At 41.5% G+C, this 23910-nt stretch overlaps 1 protein-coding gene across 1 annotated transcript in view; it reads left to right on the top strand.

Moving 5' to 3' along the window:
• Window positions 1-23910, top strand: part of SMC6 (structural maintenance of chromosomes 6) — a 1850548-nt gene that overhangs the window by 46124 nt on the left and 1780514 nt on the right. Inside the window, exon 4 of the mRNA XM_044068538.1 lies at window positions 20797-20902. Coding sequence (XP_043924473.1) covers window positions 20797-20902 — 106 coding nt within the window. The remainder of the gene's footprint in view (window positions 1-20796; window positions 20903-23910) is intronic.

Raw genomic sequence — 23910 nt, 5'->3', positions numbered from 1 at the left:
CTTGGCAATGGCAAGAAATGCATCTTCACATCAATCAAAAAGAGATGTTGGCTGTTCAAAATGCCCTAACAGCTTTCAAGGACCTTCTGCATCTAGGACAATTATTACTAAAGACAAGACAACACCACAGTAATGTGGTACATAAACAAGCAAGGGGGCACTCATTCTTATCCCCTATGCAGGCAAGCCATGACCTTGTGGAACACAGCTCTAACGTATCAAGTTCACCTGCAAGCACAATTCCTGCCAGGAAAGAAAAATACTCTGGCAGACGATCTAAGCAGAAATATCATGGACCTTCACGAATGGAAATTGAATCCACAAATCTTCGGCATGGTAACGCAAAAATGGGGATGCCCAGACATGGATCTTTTTGTCTCCCCACTGAATTGCCAACTACAAAAATTCTGTACAAGGACTTATCACAAACATGCATGGAAAGTGGATGCTCTTCTGTTCAGCTGGAAAAACCTAAAAGTTTATGCCTTCCCGCCACTACCTCTCCTTTCAAAGGTACTCCTAAAAGCCAGACAAGAAAAACCACAGTTGATCCTGATTGCTCCAGACTGGCCACGCCAGCACTGGTACCCTATCTTAAGGAACTTGGCTCAAGGCCCACCATTGATTTCGCCTGAAATTCCACACCTTCCAACTCAACAAAACAATCGGATCCTGCACAGTCAGCTCAAAACCCTAAACCTGGCTGCATGGCAGATACATTAGTCAAACAGGCAACACCTCTCTCTAAAGCTGTTATGGATGTCCTTTTGGAGGCCAGGAGGCCTAGCACCAGGAAAGCTTACTCAGAAAAATGGAAAAGATTCTGTGCCTGGAACCAGGCTCAAAACCTTGACCCTCTTGTTCCAAACATTCCTCAGATTTTACAATACTTCACTGAGATGCTGGACAGAGGCCTATCCTTCTCATCAATTAAGATCCACGCCTCTGCCATTTCAGCACATTATAACATGGATCCTCCTTTATTCTCTCATCCCGTGTTAAAGCAGTACCGCAGAGGGGCTAAAAACATAAGACTGCCCCGGAGAGCACCAACACCAACTTGGGGCCTCAACTTCGTTTTAGAAAACCTGACACTACCACCTTTTGAGCCAGCCAATACAGCCGATCTAAAAATTTTTATCATGGAAAACAGCTCTGCTCCTGGCAGTAACTTCAGCACGAAGAGTCTCAGAGCTACAGGCACTAATGGCAGTGGAACCTTTTATAATTTTTCATCAGGACAGGGTATCTTTAAGGACAAACCTATCTTTATGCCAAAGGTGGTATCTAGTGTGGCTCTTAACCAAACCATCCATTTACCAACTTTTTATCCAAACCCCCAGAATAAAGGGGAGAAACTTCTGCATTCTTTGTACATACGCAGACAGCTACGCTTCTACTTGGACAAAACAAAGGCTTTCAGGAAAACTGAGCAACTGTTTGTAGCATATGCTGCAGGATCACAGGGCTAGGCTATCTCAAAGCAGACTATATCCAAATGGATAGGACACTGTATTCGGTACTGCTACACACAGCATGGAAAAACAGTCCCAAATAACATTAGGCCACATTCCACCAGGGCAACAGCCTTTCTCAGAGGAGTACCTACCAAGGAAATTTTGGAGGCTGCAACTTGGGAGTTCAGTGCACACCTTACCAAGCATTACCACCTGCCTCTTTACTCTAAATCCAGAGCAGGCTTTACCACTGCAGTTCTGCAGGGCCTCATAGCCAAGCCTAACTCTTTATAGACCAGCCACCTAACCTCAGCTTTGGGATTCTACCCAAGTGTAATGACTGCAGCAGTGTAACACGATGAACATAGTACAGTTTTGTACCTACCATAAATGTAGATGTTTGAGTGTTCACACTGCTGCAGTCCAGGTTACCCTCCCTCCATCCCCTCTGAACTATCTGGACTTATCTATACCTTTCTATCCTATACAACCTTTGGGGTGTATTTGCTGGTAACAGAAGCTGTTGTTTTTATTTTACATGTATATTTTTGATTAGCAATATGTATTGCCTTCCTCCTTGGGGGCACCTGACGTCTGGGGCAAGAAAAACTGAAGAAAATGGTGTTGGGGGTGCATCTTATATACCCGCGCACTGACATCAGGGAAGAAGCGACAGCAACTGATGCCGGACCAAGACTTTGGAACTCAGGCTGACTGCGGGACCGCCTGATAACCCAAGTGTAATGACTGCAGCAGTGTGAACACTCGAACATCTGCATTTATGGTAGGTACAAAACTGTACTTTTCCTCCCCCAGAGAAGAGCACTCCTCAGCAGGCTTTTGAGGATCGACAGTCAGCTAATGCTGTTCCATTGCTGACGTTCCCACTGGGGAAATAACTTCCACATTATATTTTGTTTTGTTGTTTTAAGTCGATTATTGTGAGAAACAAGTACTTTTAAGCTTGGATAAAGTATTTTCCATATTTTTAATAAATATCTTTTATGACATAGGCAAACTTACATTTATGTAAAACTAAAGAAACCATATTAACAAGTTCACATTTACAAATGTTATACATCACATGTATCCTGTACAACATAATTGATCCAGCAATTACATAAATTGTTCATTTCCTGCTTATCTTAAACTTCATCCTTCCTACACAACATTTTTCTGCAGGTGTTGTTCCCACAGTTTCTATTTTTTCTATGCAGTTTGCTCCTATCCTTTTCTAAAGATTGCACTTTCATTTTTTTATCTCTAACAATATTCACTACTTTAATATAGTTGGTTTAGACTGTAATTTCCATTTTCTAGTAATTGCTTTTTTTAGTAGCCACCAGAATTAAACCTAACAAGGCCTTACTATGTCTAGGCAATTCAAATCCTGTATCCCAGCTCAAAAAAAAAGTAATTTCCTTAGCTACACTCATTTGTTCACTCAATGTTTCTAACAGAGTACTCTGTTCGGAACTTTTGAAGTCTGTAACACAAACTTGTAGGAAAAACCACCTTTAATAACAAAGCAAAGCTTTCGGGCAGAACCCTTCTTCAATACTAATACAATCAAGTCTGCATACTAGAAGCTTATATACAGGTCTAGAAGTCACATGATTAGCAGCCAAGAATCATGTGACGAGAAAGTCTTAAAGTGCAAACAACATAATAAAACTTTTAAAAAATCAATTAATAATATTACGTAATCTAGTTAAAATTGGTTTTAAACTGACTTTGCTGTTAATTCCTGGATGTGAATCAGCAGCTAGTCTTAAAATCCATTCAAATTCCTTAGTCTCAAGGCGATTATTCAAATCTCCACCTCTGGCACTAGGACAATTAAAATCAATAACTCTAAACTTAAAAGAATGTTCAGAGCCATGAATATTGATATGCTTATATAGTGCATTATTTTCACAACACCGTCTGATTTCTGAATTATGATCAATAACACGATCTTTCAGCTTACGAATAGTTTTTCCTACATAGAACGAGGTGCAGGATTTACATGTAGCCAAATAGATAACACCTGAAGTGTTACAAGTAGCTGAAATTTTAAAATTGAATACTTGACCGGTGCTAGGGTGTGTGAAAATGTCACTACCATTACCAAACATCTGTGCACAGGCAATACAGTTAAAACATTGAAAAGTTCCATGCTTTTTTTTGAAGTCTGCCAACTCATGACACTCCCAAAACATATGCTCTCAGCTACCTGTTTATTCTTCATCTGTCCTCCATTTGTCATCTACCTGAGGATAAAAGTCTTTGAAGTCTGCTTGAGGTATAAAAATACATATGCAGACACTTCCAAGCAAAAATCTTCAATCTTCTAGACTTTGTTGCATCCTTGGGAGACATACATATGCCTTCCCTTTGTTTCTTTGAGATTAGATGAGCAATTCACAATTTTTTCTAACCTCCTTTGATTCCTATAGATGTTCTTCGTGTTCCACTGTTGCAGTCATTACATTTGGGTTATCTGCCTGCAGGTATCTCTCAGCCCGCCTGAAGTCTTGGATCCCTGCGTTTGATGCTCTCTCTTCTTCCATGACGTCAGGTGTATAAAACATGCAACTGACGCCATTACGTCAGTCTTTCTTGCCATGCGGTGCCCGAAGCAGAAGCAGTTCGCAAGTGCCGGTCGGCCGACTCCTAAAATTTTCGTTTTCGAGTTTCAGAACTGAAGTCTTCAAAAAAAGCTAAGTACCCCGTTGGGGATCCTTTTTCTTGCTCTAAGCCGATGTCAGTAAGTGCAACAATTGTATTACCTGTGGAAAGCAAATACCTCATAAAGATTTTCATCCGTACTGCATTCTTTGCTTAGGCCCAGACCACGACGTTCCTCGCTGTTGGTTTTGTGCCTTATTCAGTCCCTGAACTATTCATCGTCTGTTCGTTTTTGCAGGAAATCATTTTGGTACTCTATTTAACTGTCCAGAAATGGCTTCGGTAAGCCATCCAACTACCGACATTCCAAAAAAACATAACGATAAAGACAGAGACGGACCTCATAGACAAAGCGTCCGACGACACTTCAGTTAAGCTAGTCGCCAGTTCGCCAGTACTCAGGTGCTTTTGCAGCCCCTGATACCCGCTACTTCAGATTCGCAGGCTTCTATTGAGACCCATTTGGAGTTCAGTATACCGTAAGATGCTTCTTCGACCATGGAACCTGCAGATGTCTCTACCTTGGATGGGTCCGGAGCCGCTGTGCAGGCACCAGCCTCTGAAGGTGTATTCAGGCCTACTGACTTGCATTTCAAACTGACGCCATCTTCTTCTTCAAGGCCTAAAACTCGACCCACGCCTAGAAAACCAATGTCCAAACCACATGGGCAGGCCCATATGCCAAAAAAAAAAAAAAAAATGGCTGAAGACCTTATTACATTAATTAATGGAAGCCAGCCTTCGCCCTCTGAGACCTAGAACTGATTTTCCTTCTGATTCTTCTGATCAGGATTCTGAAATTTCTGTTTCTTCTCTTTACCAGGATTTGCCCTTATCTACCTATGAGGATTCTGATGCAGAGGACTCCATTCCCTCTGCTTCCCCTCCAGAACATTTTTCTTTTGGTGAAACCTTGCACACTCTTAGGGAGCATTTCCGCTGGGAAAGCTGGGATTGCTCTGACTCCAGAAAGAGGCTTTGGGAATTCTTACTCCTCCCTCAACACAGGCCTTTACCTATTCCTCCTGTCCTGGACATTGTAGATGATGCCTTCTTGGAATCTATCCTTGCCCCAGACACTTTGCCTCCATCTCCCAGGAAACCTGTCAGGTATTACAGAGTACCTGACTCTCACAAGTTCCTCTTCAAGAATCCTACTGCAGACCCAGAGACCATTTCCCAAGGACCCAAATGCATTAAGGCTACTACTGCCAAAAACCCTACCCCCTCTGTTAGAGATTCCAGGTTCTTGGACAGATGGGGTAAGAAGGTATACACTTCTGCTTCTTTGGCCATTACGGACTTAAACTTCCAGTTTCATATGTTAAAGTATCAGCAACATATTATGGGACTTCTTAAACAGAAAATGTTGTTGATTCCTGACTGTGCTGAAAATAAAGAATTACAGGATTTAATGCATTCTGCTGAACAAGTTGGTAAACATACTTTGCAATGTGGTTTTGACTCTTTAGAAGCATCTTGCAGGGCTGCTGTCACTTGGTCTGTTCGTAGAAGGCATGCTTGACTTAAGGAGCAAAATTTGCCAGATCATGTTAAAGCTAAATTACTGGATGCTCCCTTAAACCAAGACCGCCTGTTTGGAAACAAAGCAGAAGTCGTCCTTAAAAAGATGGAGGAAAAAGCTAAATTGATGCACACTGTTAAAGATTTCCTGCAAGTACAGCCTCCCAGATTTAGTAGGCATTGGCCTTCTAAGAATTGGTCCTTTCCTGTCTCTTCCAGGCCTTCTCAGTCCAAACCCAGGAACAGCAGACCACCTAGGCTACATTCTCAAGGTACTCACAGGCCTAAGCAGTGGGGGGCTGACACTTCCAAAGCTGGAAGTAGTAAGACACCCCCCTATGGAAAAATGTGACAATGACTTAACCTTAAACCTTCCAAGCCCTGCTCAACTGCCTGCTCCCTTAGGGGGGACAGATTGCCTGGCATGCAAAATACTGGGAACTCATTACCCAGGACAAATGGGTTTTAAATATAGTTTTCCAAAGATACAGATTCCACTTCCGCACCTTATCAACCCCAAACTGTTGGCAAGACCTACCCCAAATCAGTAGGCAGAGGCTTAACAGCAAGTTCTCTCTCTTCTAAGTGTCAGGGCTGTTCAACCTGTCCCAGCAGAAGAAAGGGGACATGGTTTTTAGTCCAGACTTTTCCCGGAACCCAGAAAAGACAGCTACTGGTGTCCTATCCTGGACCTCTCTATTCTAAACACCTTTTTGGTAATCCCAAAATTCAGAATGCTAACACTTCAACAGCTGCTTCCTATGCTAGGCAAAAATGCCTGGTTGGCAACCTTAGACTTAAAGGAAGCTTACCTGCACATTCCAATAAGGAAATCTTGCCGGAAATACGTACGCTTCCGAGCAGGCTCCCATGCACTATCAGTTCTTTGCACTTCTCTTTGGCTTATCTACTGCGCCCAGAGTATTCACAAAATGGTCATTGCATTTTGCAGGTAAAGAAATATTCAAATATACCCATACCTGGACGATTGTCTAATTCAGGCAGAAAGCCAGGACATGCTTCTGAAACATCTGGCATTTGTAAAGCAACTTCTAACTTCACTGATGTATACCATAAACGAAATTAAATCTCATCTAGTACCCTGCCAACAAATTGTATTCCTGGGAGCAAGCTTGAACACAGCTTCCCAGATGGCTTACCTCACGCCAGAGTAACAAGTTTATTTGACAGTCTACTTCAAGTTACTGGCCACAAAGACCCAACTATCTGCAAGGAAAATCCTGCAAACCCTGGGGTTCATGGCCTCTTGCATTCTACTAATTCCATATGCAAGACTGCATATGTGGAAACTACAGTGGTATCTAAAAAGCCTATGGTGTCAACATTCTCAGGACCTGGAATCAATGATTCCTATCATTCCTTGTATAAAGATAGAGTTCCTTTGTTGGGCAGAGGCCTGCTACCACAACAAGGGGCTCCCATTCACTCAACCCCCTGCTGCCCAAACCCTAACAACAGACTCATCAGACTATGCATGGGGGGCTCACTTGGCATGGCAGTGCATTCAGGGCAAATGGAACCCCGAATCAGATGCACCTGCATATCAGTCAAAAAGAAATGTTAACTGTACAGAATTCCCTGACTGCCTTCAAGGACCACATTCTTCCAGGACAAATATTGGTAAAGACAGATAACACCACTGTTATGTGGTACATAAACAAGCAGGAGGGAACCCACTCATACCCTCTCTGCAGACTAGCCATGGCTCTGTGGAACACAGCCTTGAGCTACCAAGTGCAACTACAAGCTCAATTCCTGTCAGGCAAGCTAAATTCACTGGCAGATGACCTAAGCAGAAATCTCATGGACCCACACAAGTGGAAACTGGAACTAAGGATTTTCAACCTTTTGAGAAACAAATGGGGGAATCCAGAGATGGACCTGTTTGCCTCCCCTCAGAACTACCAATTGGACAAATTCTGTGCAAGGACTTCCCACAGTCAAGCTTGGAAAGTGGATGCCCTGTCCTTTACCTGGGAAAGCCTCTCTGTTTATGCCTTTCCCCTTCTGCCTCTCCTCTCGATAGTTCTGCTAAAGATCAAACAGGACAAACCAAGGACAATACTGATTGCACCAGACCGGCCACGCCAGCACTGGTGCCCCCTCTTGCACAGTATTTCACTGCTGGAACCATGGCACCTGCCTCAGACCCCTTCACTGCTGTCCCAGCAGGAGGGCCAGATTCTGCACCCTCAGCTGCAAACCCTGAACCTTGCAGCCTGGCTAATTCCTTGAGCCTCTCCAATAGCATCCCCCAGCAAGCAGGTGCTAGATGTCATTCTGGTGGCAAGGAGGCCTAGTACTAGAAAATCCTATGGTGAAAAGTGGGAAAAAATGCTGTTCCTGGAGCTAGACGCAGGGGATAGGCACAACGGTGCACAGCTTACCGCATATTCTTCAGTACTCAACAGCAATGATACACAAGGGCCTTTCCTTCTCGTCAATTAAAATTCATGCCTCTGCCATTTCAGCAGATTATAATACTGAACCATCCCTCTTCTCTCACCCTCTGCTAAAGCAATTCCTCAGAGGGGCCATAAATTTAAGAACACCCAGGAGAGCCCCTACTCCAGCCTGGTACCTTAACTTTGTATTGGAAAAGCTCACTCTACCTCCTTTTGAGCCAGCTGCAGAGTTGAAATTCCTTTCTTGGAAAACAGCCTTCCTTCTAGCCATCACTTCAGCAAGAAGAGTGTCTGAATTACACGCCCTCATGGCAGTAGAGCCATTCATCATCTTCCATGCAGATAGGGTGTCCCTCAGGCCCAATCCTTCTTTTATGCCCAAGGTGTTGTCTAGTGTGGCCCTTAATCAGTCCATTCATTTGCCTAATTTTTTTCCCTAATCCACAGAACAAAGGAGAACTAATTCTGCACTCTTTGGACGTGCACAGACAACTTAGATTTTATTTGGACAGGACTAAGCCTCTCAGAAAATCTGAGCAGCTGCTAGTTGGCTTTGCTGCAGGGGCAGAGGGGAAGGCCATTTCAAAGCAAACCATTTCTAAATGGATAGCCCGTTGCATTCATTTCTGCTATGAGCACCACGGAAAACCTACCCACAGGGGATAAGATCACATTCCACCAGGGCTTCATCTACCTCTACAGCCATTCTCAGAGGTGCCCCTACCAGGGACATCCTAGAAGCTGCTACCTGGAGCTCTGTACATACCTTCACCAAGCATTACCACATGCCTATTTTTTCTAAATCCAGAGCTGGTTTTGCCACTGCAGTCTTGCAGGGCTTAATAGCTGGCCGTAATGCTCTCTAACTTCTTGCTCCCTGACTTAGCTTTGGGAATCAACCCAAATGTGATGACTGCAACATTGAAACACGAAGACCATAGTACAGTTGTGTACACTTACCATAAATGTAGATGTTAGACTGTATTCACTGTTGGTTACCCTCCCTCCAGCCCCCCTGACTTCTCTTGGCTATACTTTTCTTCTTGTTTAAGTGTATTTCAGCTTTTTGGTGTATTTGCTTTTTGTTGGAGGTGTAACTTAACATATAATTGCTCCCCATTATGGGGGCACCTGACATCTGGGGCAAGAAAAACTGATTTAATGGCATTGGCTGCATGTTTTATACCCCTGACGACCTGATGTCATGGAAGAAGAGACAGCATCCAACACAGGGATCCAAGACTTTGATATTCAGGTCGGCTGTGGGCTACCTGCTGGCAGATAACCCAAATGTAATGACTGCAACAGTGAATACACTCTAACATCTACATTTATTGTAAGTGTACACAGCTGTACTTTATCATCCAATATTTTATATGCCCTACTAATTATCACTCTTTAACAACCGCTTTTGTTCTAGATTCAGCTAAAAGCTCTACCAGTGCAGGTCTTTCTGTTGGGATTTCCCCTGTCCCTTTCTCTTTGCCTCTACGATGTCAGTCCCTGATAGGGAAGGCAGTCTCTAGCCTGCAATCCAAATCTCTTTTTGGCCTCTTCCCATTCTGTTAACTTTCCCCCTCTAATTATTTGTTCACAGTACCTTGGTTCCTTTTCCAGTTCCTCTAGTAAATTTCAGCCCTGCTTTCCTGTTCTCTCTACCCCTAATGCCAGAATTTCCTTTCTCCATTCCCGTGTTGACTTGGTTCTTAGAGGACTTTCTGTTGCTTTATGAATATAATATTCTCTATGACTGTTATTCTCCTTAAAGATCTGTATCCAAAATCCCACTCTGTCCTTATTTCTTGAATTTTCCCCTCCTTCATCATCCCTTTCCACTTTGAATTGTGGCTTCCTGCTTGTGTTACGTATAAGAGTCTTAAATGTGTAGCAGTAGAATATCCCTTCAACTCTAGTAATCCTAAACCGCCTTGTTCTGTCGGAAGTGTCAATTTATCCCCTTGGCTCTTGCCCTCTTCCCCTCCCAGGTAAATTCCTTCAACTCTTTATTAATTACTATTCACAACTTCTCTTCTGATTGACAAAAATATGTCTGACCTGTGTATAAAAGTAAAGGGACTAAAAACATTTTTACTGCTTGTATGTTGCTATCATATCAGTAGACAAGAGCTTCCAGTTTCCTGTATTTGTATTGTCTTTTTATTTAGTCTCTTTCCACATATCATTTGCTGTCATAACAGAATCTTTTTAACCCATAATCCTAAATATTTCATTTTATGTCCCCATAAGTAGAGGTATTGCTGAACCGATTTCATTAATTTTATATTTCGGGGAAAAAAAAACGTGGAACTGTCTCAGAATGTTCCACAACACTGAAATAACCTTTTCTGATTTTATTAGTGCAAAATAATAATGTCTGTAAATAAAGCCAACTTTCCTTGATTACTGTATCAATTATATCCCTGAATTTTTGAGCCTTGATTTTATTTGCCAAGGATTCGCAATATAATACAAATTAGAAAGTGAAAGTTCCTGTATCCCACTTTGATTTTTGCATCCGTTCCCATATATATATATATATATATATATATATATATATATATATATATATATATATATATATATATATATACTTCTAATTATCTTTATTGTATCTAGGCTTGTAAATGCTTCCATTGCCATACTTATAAAATCCCATCTGAATGTGTTAAAAGATTTCCCTGCATCAAGACCCACTAAAAACAACTAAAATTTGCTTTTCTTTTGCATTCTGCTTCCCTCTGGATCATTTATTGTTGTAGTAATGTTAACTGTGTAACCCCCTCCACAAAACCACACTGATTAGTATTTATCAATTTTGGCAACACCTTTGCCATTGTAGACATAAACCCTTTATAATCTGATTTAAAAAATGAAATGGGTTTATATGAAGCTGGATCTAAATAGGTCTTTACTGTTTTTAGATATTACAGCCACCATAGCTATTTTTCCAGGATGTTGGTACTTCCCCTCCTTTTAAAATACTGTTAAATAAAACCTTCAAGATCTTTCACTTTCTTCCCTTCTAACATCCTAACGTCCACTAGGATACTATGTATTCCTGGTGACTTTCCTGCAGATTGGTTATAATGTTACTGTTTTAAGCTGAACTGTTAATTGCTGAGCCTCATCTGCTTCTAAAAGCAAAAATACACTCCAACCAACTCCAACAATCACATAAACACACCCAGGCTGGAAACCAAGCTGAAATAAAACAAAAACACGCCAAGGGTAGAATAAAAACTCTTTAATGGTGCTTCCCGGTACCTCGGCTCAACAGCCTTTCAAAGGAAATCATGTTTACAACATAAGGCACAACATATTTAAATACACATCAATTAGGCTTGATAAAGACTCATTCAATTACAAAAGTGTTAAACAGTAAGTGTTTCTCGTTAAATCTTCATCATCTCGTCCATCCGAGTCTACACATATCAAAAACACTTACACATATAAATGAATAAAGCACAGCGCATAATAATGCATGAAAAATGCACAAAACCATCCAAATTGTGTGACGCATGAGGTTAAATACATAAAAATGTATAAATACATTATATGCCCAAGATAAAATATCACATTCATTTTATTATTTGCCATAATAGCATAATATATAGAAAAATAGAAAATTTTTGTGAACAAGTTGCACATAAATAACCTCCTTTGTGAGAGGAAAAAACAGTTTTGAAGATGAGAAATATCACGTTACATTGAAATGAACCAAGACTCAAACTCTTGCAGCATAAGATGAACAAGCTGTAATTTAATATCATATATTGATATTAATTTCCTGATTTAAACCTCTAGGGAATAATGTACCATAATTAATAATAAATTTGGTCTCTAATTTTAATGTTTGTCTTTCGGCCTTTAAGGGGTCGCCACAGCAGAACTCCGGTCCGCTAATGATTGGCAGTAGATTTTTTACGAAACACCGAGGTGCCAGCTCGACCCCAACCTTCAACGAAGGCACACCCATTTATGCACGCATGTCTTTCGAACGCTGCCCAACCGCGGGGAGGACATGTAGACTCCACACAGAAGACACTCCCAAGCCCAGCCGAGAATCGAATGGGAGAACCTCTTGCTGTGAGGTAACAATGCTACCACTGTACCAGTTGTCTCTAATTTTAATAGTTCAGTCAACAAAAATCACCCTGTTTGATGAATGATTTGGCCAGGACACTAAAAAAGTAATTGGAATCAAGACCAGTATGAGCAGTGTGAAAATGTTCTGCACAGGATTTTCAAACCTGCCATGTTTATTGTCGACCAGATGCTCCATTAGATGATTCTTTACCATTTCTTGGTTTGCCCAATGTACCACCTAGTGGGGTCACATCCACAACCAATGATATAAACCAACCCACAGGACCTAAAATTGAATAACTCCATAGCCTTATATTTTTACCATTTATAAGAGTTCCACCTAAACTGCGGATTCTCCTGCAGATTTTACAATGTCCACATGAATAACATTCCATATATCCCTGATTTCTCTTAACTCTTTTTGTATTTAACAGTTCTTTCAAATTGGAAAATCGACTATAAGAAAAAGTGATTCTCCTAGGGAATAAATTGTTCAAGGTTGGTTCATTCGCAGTAATAGGCCAAAATCTCTCTCTAACCATCCTCAAACTTCTAGAAAAAGGGGAATACATAGTGACAAAAAATTTTTCATCACTATCTGTATTGAATACAGAACCAAAATTACCCCTAAACGCACGTGATGCATTACCAATTGAACTATGTTTAAAAGTAACAGAATTCCCAAATGCCCTTTCTGCTTTGTCAAGAACATGAGAAGTATAACCTCTCTTCAACAACTTCTGTCTTACTTTCAAAAATTTCTCTCTCTGTGTATTTTCCACAATATTATTGAAAATGCGGTTATATTCTCCATGGGGTAATGCAGCCAATAAATGGGGGGGGGGGGGAGTGCATGCTGTCTGCTGATAAAAAAAAATTATCATCTGCTGTCTCTATGGTGAATGGCTTAAAAGAAACTTCCCCATTATTTTTACCAAAATGTATAAGTCTAGAAACTGCACTCTCTCCCTAATTGTAATATGAGTAAATTCTAACCCAAAATTGTTATTCTGGTTGAGATTGTCCACAAAGTCTTGAAACTCAGAAAGATCACCCCTACAAATGAAAAAACAATCATCTATATATCTCTCATAGATCACATGTTGCCTGAAAAATTCAGTATTATAAACAAACAGATTTTCAAAATGGTTCATGAAAATAATAACATAAGATGGGGCATATATGAAGCCCCCATCTCAGTATCCTCTTTCTGTAGAAAATACTGTTTGTTAAATCTGAAGCAGTTGTGTGTCAAGGAAAACTCTTAACAACTGTAATATAAAACTCATGCGTGGACCCTCACCCATCATCTTGCCAACTCCTTCCAAACCCTGGACATTTTTAATGCTCGTATAAAGAGCCTTCACATCCACGGTTGCCCAATAATATCCAGTATTCCATTTCATATCTCTCACCAAATCACATACATCTTTACCATTTTTAATGTGAGACGTAATCTTGCTCAAACTTTTATCTGATGGTCCCGAAAAATGCCCACATTTTGCAGAAAAGCCCTTACCTGATACTATCGGCCTACCCGCCGGGTTGTACAAATTTTTATGAATTTGGGGATGATGAAAAAAATGTCATCCATAGGGTTTTTCACAAAAAGTTTCTTAACATCCATGGGGGTAAAAAAAAAAAAAAAAAAAAAAAAAAACAACTTTTCACCCCTTTCCAATAAATCCAATAATTCACCATTAAAAGTAGAAACGACATCCTCCGACACCAAAGTATACACAGATTGATCCTTCAGCTATGGTATTGTACTTAGCAATGGGTAAAATTACCCAATTTCCCCTTTATCAGCTTGAGTGTGCACATATTTATCATTCACATTTCTCAAACTGTTAAGTGCCAACCACTCACATTTATTTAAATTATATGTCCTGTATCTTTGTGTAAACTTATTATATTGTGATTCTACTTCTCTGTAAAGGACATTTTCAAATTGTCGCACAATTGCTAATAATTTTGGTGGAAAAAAAATCACTGTAATAAGGGACCTGTGGAACTGTTAACCTACCATATCCTGTACAAAAACCCTCATGTGTATTTATATTCCCCTCTGCTTCCCCCACAGGAAAATCAGTAAGCTTGTCACAAAATTTGTTGGCATATAAAGACACATTCAAAAGTGAATCGTCAGAATAAACACTCAAATTATCCCCCTCATTTACTTTACTAACTTCATTATTAACACTGTCATTAGGCACACGATTTTGAAAAAACACACATTTTCCTACAAAAATGACTCGTTTCCAAAATGACATCAGCTAAAGATGGAAAAAATGTAGGAATGAATTTAGTTCCCTTCAGTAACAAAGCTTCAACAGCATTACTTGCATTCAAATCAGAGATTTACAATATTTAAATCCGTACGATCACCTAGAATGTTCTCATGCGCCACACACATGGATAAAATACATACTTCATTGTTAATATTGATGACAGAATTAACACTACAGTTGATACAACTGCCATTAGTTCTTTCTTCTTCTGTTGTTGCCACCGCCACCGTATGTATTCGCTCCCTGCCATTTCTGACCAGCCACAAGAAGAAAAAAAATTAGGCAGCCTTTGCCACCACAGTAGACTGGTGCATCTACCACAGGTTGGTAATTCTGCTGTGGCCGTAGCTGGTTACTCGAACTACTTATCGGTGTTGTCCATAAAGCCGATGTGGACCAGTGGTTTGCCACATCCTCTGTGGCTTTTGGGGTCCTCTCAGTGGGCAAAGGAGAGCCATTGTTCTCATTCATAGAAAAAGGGGCAGGAAATGTGCCGCTTTTTAACCAGAATGTTACCACCCCTGGGGAAGCTGTTGCTGGCAAACTGGGTCTGTCTTCCCTAATTTTCCTGTCAGACACAGAAAACTAAATATCTGTCATCTTCTTTGTCAGTTACTCTGGACAGGAGTAATTTGTTAGGCTTTGCTCAGGCTCTTGTGCAGGCTGTTGGCCTTTCTTGTACTTCATTTCTGGTAAAAGTAAAAAAAAGGATTCTTATTTGCCTAGAGATGTTCAAGATTTGGAATCTATTTGGGATTGTGAAGTGATGGGTGCAGTGTTTCTCCTTAGGTTTCTGATTCAGATTCTGAGGAGTGTGAGGTATCCAGTTCTCCATTTGAGGGTTTTTTTTCTGAGACTTTTTCCAGGATGAACCAATGATGTTCTTCGTGTTTCACTGTTGCAGTCATCACACTTGGGTTATCTGCCTGCAGGTAGCCCTCAGTCTGCCCGAATACCAGAGACTTAGTATTTCTGCGTCAGATACTGTCACTCCAGGACTGACATCAGGTTGTCAGGGGTATAAAAACAGGCAGCCGACACCATTGCATCAGTCTTTTGCCGAGGAGCCCGAAGCAGAAGCAGTTCGCAAGTCCCGTTTGGCCACTACCTGAATTTTCATTTACGAATTGAATAATCCTGAAGTCTTCTAAAGCTAAGTACCCCATTGGGGATCCTTTTTTCTTGCTGTAACCGATGTCAGAAAAAGTTAACAATTGTCTTGCCTGTGGAAAGCAAATACCAAAACTGAAAACTGGTTGCAGGAAGGAAGGCACCAAACACAAAACGTAAGAACAAGCAGTTTAATCCAAAATTAACCAATATTAGTTAGTTAATTACCTAACTAATTAACTACTGCTCACTGACTACTTAAGGGCATGCTCTCAATGTTGTTTTTATCTGAAGAAGTCACAATATTTACTGTGACGAAAAGCGCTTTATTTTGGATTAAACTGCTCGTTCTTACGTTTTATGTCTGGTGCCTTCCTTCCTGCAACCAGTTTTCAGTTTTGCGTTCTTTCATCGGCTTGTGTCTTTTGTTTGGAAAGCAAACACCACAGAGCGATTTTCATTCTTACTGCATCACCTGTTTAGGCCCAGACCACGACGTGCCTCGCTGTCGGTTTTGTGCCTTGTTCAACGCCCGAACCATTCATCGTCGGGCTCTCATTGTCCCTAAATTCTTTTCACACTCTATCTCTGTATTCCGAAATGGCTTCAGTAAGCCATCCGACTACTGATATTCCGAAAAAGCCGCAAGACTCTTCTTTGACTATGGAACCTGTGGATGTCTCTACCTTGGATGGGTCTGGAGCAGCTTGTGCAGGCACCAGCTTCTGAGGCACTTCTTTGCTCTACCAATGTTTGACTCAAACCGACAACTTTATCTTAAACTACCGAGTTTCTTAGGCCAAGAGTAGTATGCGCTACGCCTAGAAAACCGATGACCAAAGCGCATGCACCTGCTCTCATGCCACAATGACAAATGTTTAGAATGGCAGAAGACTTTATTACTCTGATTAGGGGAAGTCAGCCTTCCCCTGCTAAGTGGAAAAGAGACCAGTCCCCTGCAGCTTCAGCAGACCAGGAATCTGACTCTGAGGTATCTGATTATGAAGACATGCCCTTATCTGCTTATTTGGATTCCGATGCAGAAAAATCCATTCCCTCTAACTCTCCTCCAGAGGATTTTTCTTTTGGTGTAACCTTGCATACTTTAAGAGAGCATTTCCACTGGGAATGCCAAGACTATCCTCAGTCCAAAAAGAGACTCAGAAAATTCCTAGATTTGCCACAGCACAGGCCTTTAGCAATACCCCCTGTCCTGGAAGTTGTTGATGATGTTTTTATGGAATCCAGTCTTACTCCTGATACTTTACCTCCTGCTCTTAGGAAACCAGACAAGTACTACAGAGTACCTGACAATCGCGCTTCCCCCCTTTGAACCTGCCGCGTCAGCAGAGTTAAAATTCCTCTCTTGGAAAACAGCCTTGCTTCTGGCCATCACTTCAGCTGGAAGAGTGTCTGAGCTACAAGCATTTATGGTTGTGGAACCCTTCATTATTTTCCATGCTGACAGGGTTTCCCTCAGGACTAACCCTTCCTTTATGCCTAAAGTGGTGTCCAGTGTGGCTCTTAACTAATCCATCCATTTGCCAACTTTCTTCCCTAATCCTCAAAATAAAGGGGAAAGGATCCTGCACTCATTGGACGTGCAGAGACACCTCAGATGCTACCTTGATAGGATTAAGCCCTTAAGAAAATCTGACCAGTTACTAGTCAGCTTTGCAACAGGGGCAGAGTTACTAGTCAGCTTTGCAACAGGGGCAGAGGGCAAGGCCATTTCAAAACAAACAATTTCCAAATGGATAGCACACTGCATCCATATCTGCTCCAAGCACCATGGGAAACCAACCCCTCAGGGGGTCAGAACACATTCCATTAGTGCAGCATCTACCTCTACAGCATTTCTCAGGGGAGTCCCTACCAGTGACATCCTGGAAGCTGCTACCTGGAGTTTTGTACACACCTTCACCAAGCATTCCCACTTGCCTATTTTTTTCCAAATCCAGGGCAGGTTTTGCAACATCAGACCTGCAAGGCATACTAGCCAGCCAGTTCTAACTCTTCTTGACTGCCTCCATCCTTTTTCAGCTTTGGGAATCCACCCAAGTCTGATGACTGCAACAGTGAAACACAAAGAACATAGTAGTTGTGTACACTAACCCTGACTGTAGATGTTCGAGTGTATTCACTGTTGGCAGTCCTGGTTTCCCTCCCTCCATCCCCCTGGTTTCTCTCTCTCTCTCTTTCCTATGGCTGTCACCCCTTCTGGGGTATTGATATTTACTTTTCACTGGTGGTGTTTTCCCCACCGTAACTTAAGCTCCCTATTTGGGGGCTCCTGACATTTGGGGCAAGAAAAACTGATGTAATGGCGTTGGCTGCCTGTTTTTATACCCCTGACAATGTGACGTCAGTCCTGGAGTGACCGCATCTGACACAAATACCAAGTCTCTGGTATTCGGGCTGACTGACGGCTACCTGCAGGCAGATAACCCAAGTGTGATGACTGCAACAGTGAATACACTCTAACATCTACATTTATTGTAAGTGTACACAACTGTACATTTCCAGTGGGAGAATAGTGAGGTTTCTCATTCCCTCAGAAAATACTATGATTGGATACAACTGGAATTTCCAGAAACTTCACCCGTCCCCCCCCCAGTGCTGATCATCATTAAAGGATGTTTCTGGTGTAGCATTTGTTTTCCTTGACGGCCCTTGAGAAAGCAGATAGAATGTACAAAGTTCCTCATTCTTTCAAGTTTTTATACACTGGTCCCAGTCCTACCCTGGCAGCTGTATCTTTAGTAAATCCAGCTGTTTCCAAGCAGGTTAATTGTAATCCTTCTAATGACTGCAAGAAGAGTATCCGAGTTGCAAGCTCTTATGGTGGGTCAACCTTATCTCATCTTTCACAGAGACCAGGTTTCTTTGAAAACTATTTTTTCTTTTATGCCTAAAGTGGTATCCCAGTTTACTTTATGCCATTCTGTTTATCTCCAAGGTCTATTTCCAGAAGCAAAAAATGATGAAGAAAGGATTTTTCGTACGTTGAATGCCAACAGACAACTCTGGAAAAATCTTGGCAAAACAGTCTTTCAAAACTTTTGATCAGTTGTTCATTTTGTGTAAAGGTAAGAAAAAGGGGCAGCCTGTGTCAAAGCAGACTATTTCCAAATGGTTGTTAAAAGCTGTTACTTTTTGTTACCTCCATCACAAGAACAACACTGTTCCAGGCAGGGTCACAGCTCACTCTACCAGGGCCTTTCCAAAACGTATAGATGAAGCAAAGTGTTGGACTGTAGAAGTATTCTAGAAGTAGTGCCTTGTTCCTTTGTGCAAACTTTTACAAAGCACTATAAACTTGATTGCTTTTTCCAGTCTAGAATAGGCTTTGCTTAGGGCCAATCTCCAGGGGCTCCTGGCCCCTTCCCCTTCTACCTCCCATTTACTTTAACCTATGGTAGTCTACCTATATAGCTATGGCTAATGCAGCAGTGGTCAGTATGAAGAACATAGTACAGTTCTGTAAGTAAACCTACCACAGCAGCAGATGTTCGAATGATTGCTGCTGCAGTAGCTACTCCTTCACTAATCTTCATTGTTATTGGTGTGTTCTTTATGCCAGGGTGTAGATGTGCATTTTTCATTTTCCTTTGTGTAACAATGTCCTGTCAAGGCTTAAACCTGCTTCTGTCAGCTGACATGAAAACTCTGAAGAGCTTGGAGTCCCCTCAGCGTGTGCTGACTACTGGTTTGGGTATGTGGAAGGTGCCCTGAAGCTTTGGAAGCTGGGCTCCTGTTATGTCTGCAGGATATAACCTTTATAGCTTAGACTGCTGTAGTGGTGATTATTTGAACATGTACTGTAATGGTAAACTTACGCACACAGCTATATTTTGCCATCAACCACCAATGTGTTCTACATGGGGTCAGGGTGTTGTATCAGATGTCTCCATCTCTCTCAGTTTCAGTGCTCCTGTGGTACCATCTTCAACAGTCATGCCTGACTGTCTCAAGTCCTCTTTCATAAAATCTGTCGATCTCTTTGGTGGAAGCCCCAGTTTCTTCTTGCCTTTCCTGGCACATATCTTAGTGCCAGTGGTGTCTGAGCCAACAACAATACAAGTATATCCTTTCTTGCCACTGATTGGATCTGATCCATTGCTTCTGAAGTTACATTTGACCCATTGATACTGATCTGTTTATGCCAAGTGGGTCATATCACTCAACCCTTGACCACAATTCCTTGGACCCATTCTCTGTGTCAAGGACTTCAGCATTTGAGGTGTTGGTTTTGATCTTCGTACCGGAGCTGACCAGCCTGTTGGTGTGAGAAGCTTAGTTGTTAGAGCAGTCTGCTTCCTCCTGGTCAAAGTTGGAGGCAGTTCTGGTAGGGGTTCCCTTGGGGCCACTGGGTATTATGCTGGCGTTTAAGTTCTCTTGAGTGGATAATCACCCATCCCTGAGTGTAGAAAATGGGTGCACCCTTTGTCTTTATTCCTTCTATATATACCGGTCTGTCAGAGGTCTTGAGCCCTCATCCTCATCCCAAAGAACAGAGCATTCCTAGGTGCCTTGAACCCCTCCTTCAGAATGGAGCTCAAGACTCTTCTGGTTCTTCAAAAGATTCCCCAGCCCCAACTTCCCAGAAATTGTATGTATAAGAGGAGATGCACCAATTCCCCTAAGGAAACTCTTGCCCCAGATACTGACCTTGATGAAGGAGAAAGTTCTCTTCAAATCTGGGAACCTCAGGAGTGGAATGAAGAGATTGTTTTGGAATCTGTGCTTCAGAGGGGTACTTGGCCCAGTAGACACCCCTTCCCCAAATGAGAAAGTGTTTTTGGAGTGTTCAGATGTGCCCCTCTAGTTTTGGCTGGTCCCTCCTGATGACCATATGATTGACCTGGTGGCAGGGTGGGAATGGTAGGAATACGATTTTATGGAGTTTGAACGTTAATTTCCCAAGAGTTGAAGGAAGCACCTGTTAATGCTGGTTTTATGGAAGTTTTACATTAGTCTTTGTAGTTGCAGATGTTTGCACAAGAAAGGTAGGTTGCAACTCAAGAAAACTGATAGTTTCTACCAACCTATAAAGCAGTAGATCAGTGTGTCATGCATTAGTTTACAATAGACTCCTTCCTTAAAGATCTTTTATTTAAGCTTTGCTTTTGTTGTTTTGGCTGTGTGTTTTGTTTTATGTAAAACTAGTTAGTATTCCATAAAAAAAATGCAAATAGTATTTAAAGTCTTTACCATATTTTTCCGCTCTAGGTGGCAAAAGTGCAGTGCTGACTGCTCTTATTGTTGGACTTGGTGGGAAAGCAACAATAACTAATAGAGGCTCCTCTATAAAAGGATTTGTTAAAGATGGCCAGTCGTAAGTTGGAACACTTGCATACAATTTTTGCTTTTCCCTTACATGCATGTTTTTTTTTTTTTTTTTATTTTTATTGTGACATGTAAGATGTTATGTTATGAGTGTTGTGTCCTTATATAAGCACCTCTTTTAAGATAAATATGTTGCATTCTCTTTTTTTTTAATGTCATTTATTTTTTGGGGGGAGGATTACAATATATTTTAAGGCATAAGCAGTGCAGATGAAAGTAAGAGTCTTTTTTTTTTTGGAAGCCAGGATTCCTGCGGCGCAGTGGTGCAGCGGTTAACGTTGTCGTCTCACAGCAAGAGGGTCTCCGGTTCAGTTCTTCTCGGCTGGGATACCTTCTGTGTGGAGACTGCATGTCCTTCCTGTGTTCACGTGGGTTTCCTCCAGGTGCTCCAGTTTCCTCCTACATTCCAAATACGTGTCTGGAGTGTTTCTCCCTGAATCTCTGCTGAAAATAGGCGCTGCCCCAGTTGGACTTTGCCGGTAAACAGATGTTAAAATAAATTAAAAAACATGCACCTCAGTAATTTGTGTTAAAATTTCCTTAGAGAGGAGTACTAAAGGACAGCTTAGGTTTGGTAGCACCCTGGACACTGGAGAAGTTGATGGAGGAGGAGGGAGAGTGACAAGGCAAGGTCAAAGGTGCTAAGAAAATGGTCTGATCGCTTCTTTCAGTTGGAAGGGGTTGTCTGAGCTTAGTTGCAGTGGACATACTGTTTTATAGTCCTCATTTGCGACTGCAGATTATACAGATGCAGTTATTAATGTCAGATCCTTTAAAGGTTACATCAGCTATGGAAATATGCGGCACCCCTCGTGATGACTCATTGCATGCCTTCTGTTAGATGTACATAGGCATGCATGCTTGGAGTGCATACTTGGGGTGGGGAGCATAAGGCCTTATGTAAAAAGCCTCTTATCTCTAGATAATGTGTTGTCATGCTTTCTCCTAATAAAGCGGGGTTAGAGTGCTAGTGGTTCCAGAAGTGGCTTGATGATTTGGCAGGTATGGAGAAGAAAAAGGAAACAAACACATCAAATAGAAAATCTGCTCATTAATGTTTCCTGAAAAACAAAAGTGGAAGATGTAGCAGTTTGAATTCTGCAGTCATGGCTGAAGAGAGTTTTGGGGCTAGTTTATTTACCAATGTAACAAATGGACATAAATACATAAGACTTGATATTGGATACACTACAGATATTGAGGGTAGTGTTGGTCATCATGGAAGTGGTGCATCTCATCAGTCTGCATATAAAGAGTAGTCCGGAATACTTGCAGAATCTAACCTTCTTCTCTTGATATCGCCTTTCCAATGCTAAGTACTCTGGTATACGAGGACAGCAATGCAGAATTAAATGGGATTTTTAGTTCCTGATTGGCATAGAGGAATGGAACCCTGACTGTGACTCCAATAATCCGAGTCCACTAAACATAGCTGGGATGGAAGATAGTGGCTGACACCAGTTTATCCATTCTGTGTTGATGGAGGCTACTTCGTCCTGCTGAAGCACCTACCTGCAGGTGTGCTAATGGCAGTACTGCGCATTATGATGTAGTGTGTGTCTTGCCATATGATGTAGTGTGTGTCTTGCCAGGTAGTGCTTTGCACTATTATTTGAAGTCTGTGCTGGTGTGGAAATACACACCAGTAGGCCAGCATTGCAGGCCATGTGTTCCTAGTGTGGCTGTCTGCTGCCATGGGGGGGTGTAAAGTTAATTGCAAAACCCCTTTACTCTGCTCTGTTCTTCCCCATCCTTATCTTCCCCCTGCTTTGTCCCTGGTGATGACTTTGGGGTGAGAAGTGGGCTAGTTTTTATAGTCTTAGTGGCAAAAGCAGGTAAGGGAGAGAAAAAAATTAAGAGAAAAAAATCTTTCCTTCCACTGTGTCCAGCACCTTTGGTGAATTACTGTTTTGAAAGCAGTTTTCTCCCCTGCACAGTAGAAGAATCATAGCAATCTGAAGAGCAGTCTCCATGTGTCTTAATGGGAAGAAAGGGAATGGCCCATTTAATTCTAACAGCACTATTCTGGCACCATTACATTTGTTCATCTCTAGTCAGGGAGTTGCCAGCACATTATCAGCATCCTTTCTGAGGAACAGTCTCTTGATTCAGCATCAAGGCAGGGTGTGTCATTTGATTCTTACAGCATTATGCCTTGTAGCTTCAGAGTTGAGACTTTGATCTCTAGTAGAAAACTGCTTACATTTCGGGTTTTTTGAGTGTTTTGGGGATTTGGAAGACTTTTTTTTTTTTTTTTTTTTTTCATATATACCAGAAAATTCTTCAAATGGAAAAGATCTGTTCTTTGGGGTGACTGTTTATGTTGTCCCATCTCGCCTTCGTTCTTGCTGGTTGGGTTCGGAGCTGATCGTCTGCTCCGACTCGAATGATTTACTACAGCTCGAGAGCTTTTACTGGCTTGAGGCTACCCCTTATCCGAACATGCCTAGCAGCAGCTACCCAGAGCTCGTTTGCCGCTTGCAGTGTCGAGATTGCTACTACTGGCTCAGGCTAAGTACTTTGTGTTTTTTTTCTAGTTATTGATACTTTTTCATATAGTTACTGGTTATAGTGACTCGTTAGTGTGTGTATCTTATTCTTTTTCCAAAAAAAAAAAAAAAAAAATATATATATATATATATATATATATATAATATAATAAGCTTTTTCCATTTTTTTTTTTTCAATCAGCCTGTTTGCTTCTACTTGTAGACTGTTAGTGATAGTTATTTCTGTTTTCTCTGTGAAATTGTTTTTTAACTAGTGCTTACTATGGCTAAAGAGTTGAAACTGTCTGGGTTTAAAAAATGTGTCTCGTGTTGCCAAACAATGCCCCTTGTGGACGGGCACACGAGTTGCGTTTATTGTTTAGGGACTGTTCACCTGCAGGACTCTTGCTCAATCTGTCATGCTTTCAGTTCCAGAGTCCTGCAGGAGAGAAAAAGTCAGGTTATTTTACGTGGCCTCCTGAAGAACCCACAAGATGCCTTGTCTCAA

This window comes from Protopterus annectens, chromosome 1.part0, assembly GCF_019279795.1.
Source record: "Protopterus annectens isolate FY-2018-M chromosome 1.part0, PAN1.0, whole genome shotgun sequence".
NCBI lineage: Eukaryota > Metazoa > Chordata > Ceratodontiformes > Protopteridae > Protopterus > Protopterus annectens.
The sequence above is the reverse complement of the archived record's forward strand: the minus strand, read 5'-3'. Positions and strand labels throughout refer to the sequence as shown.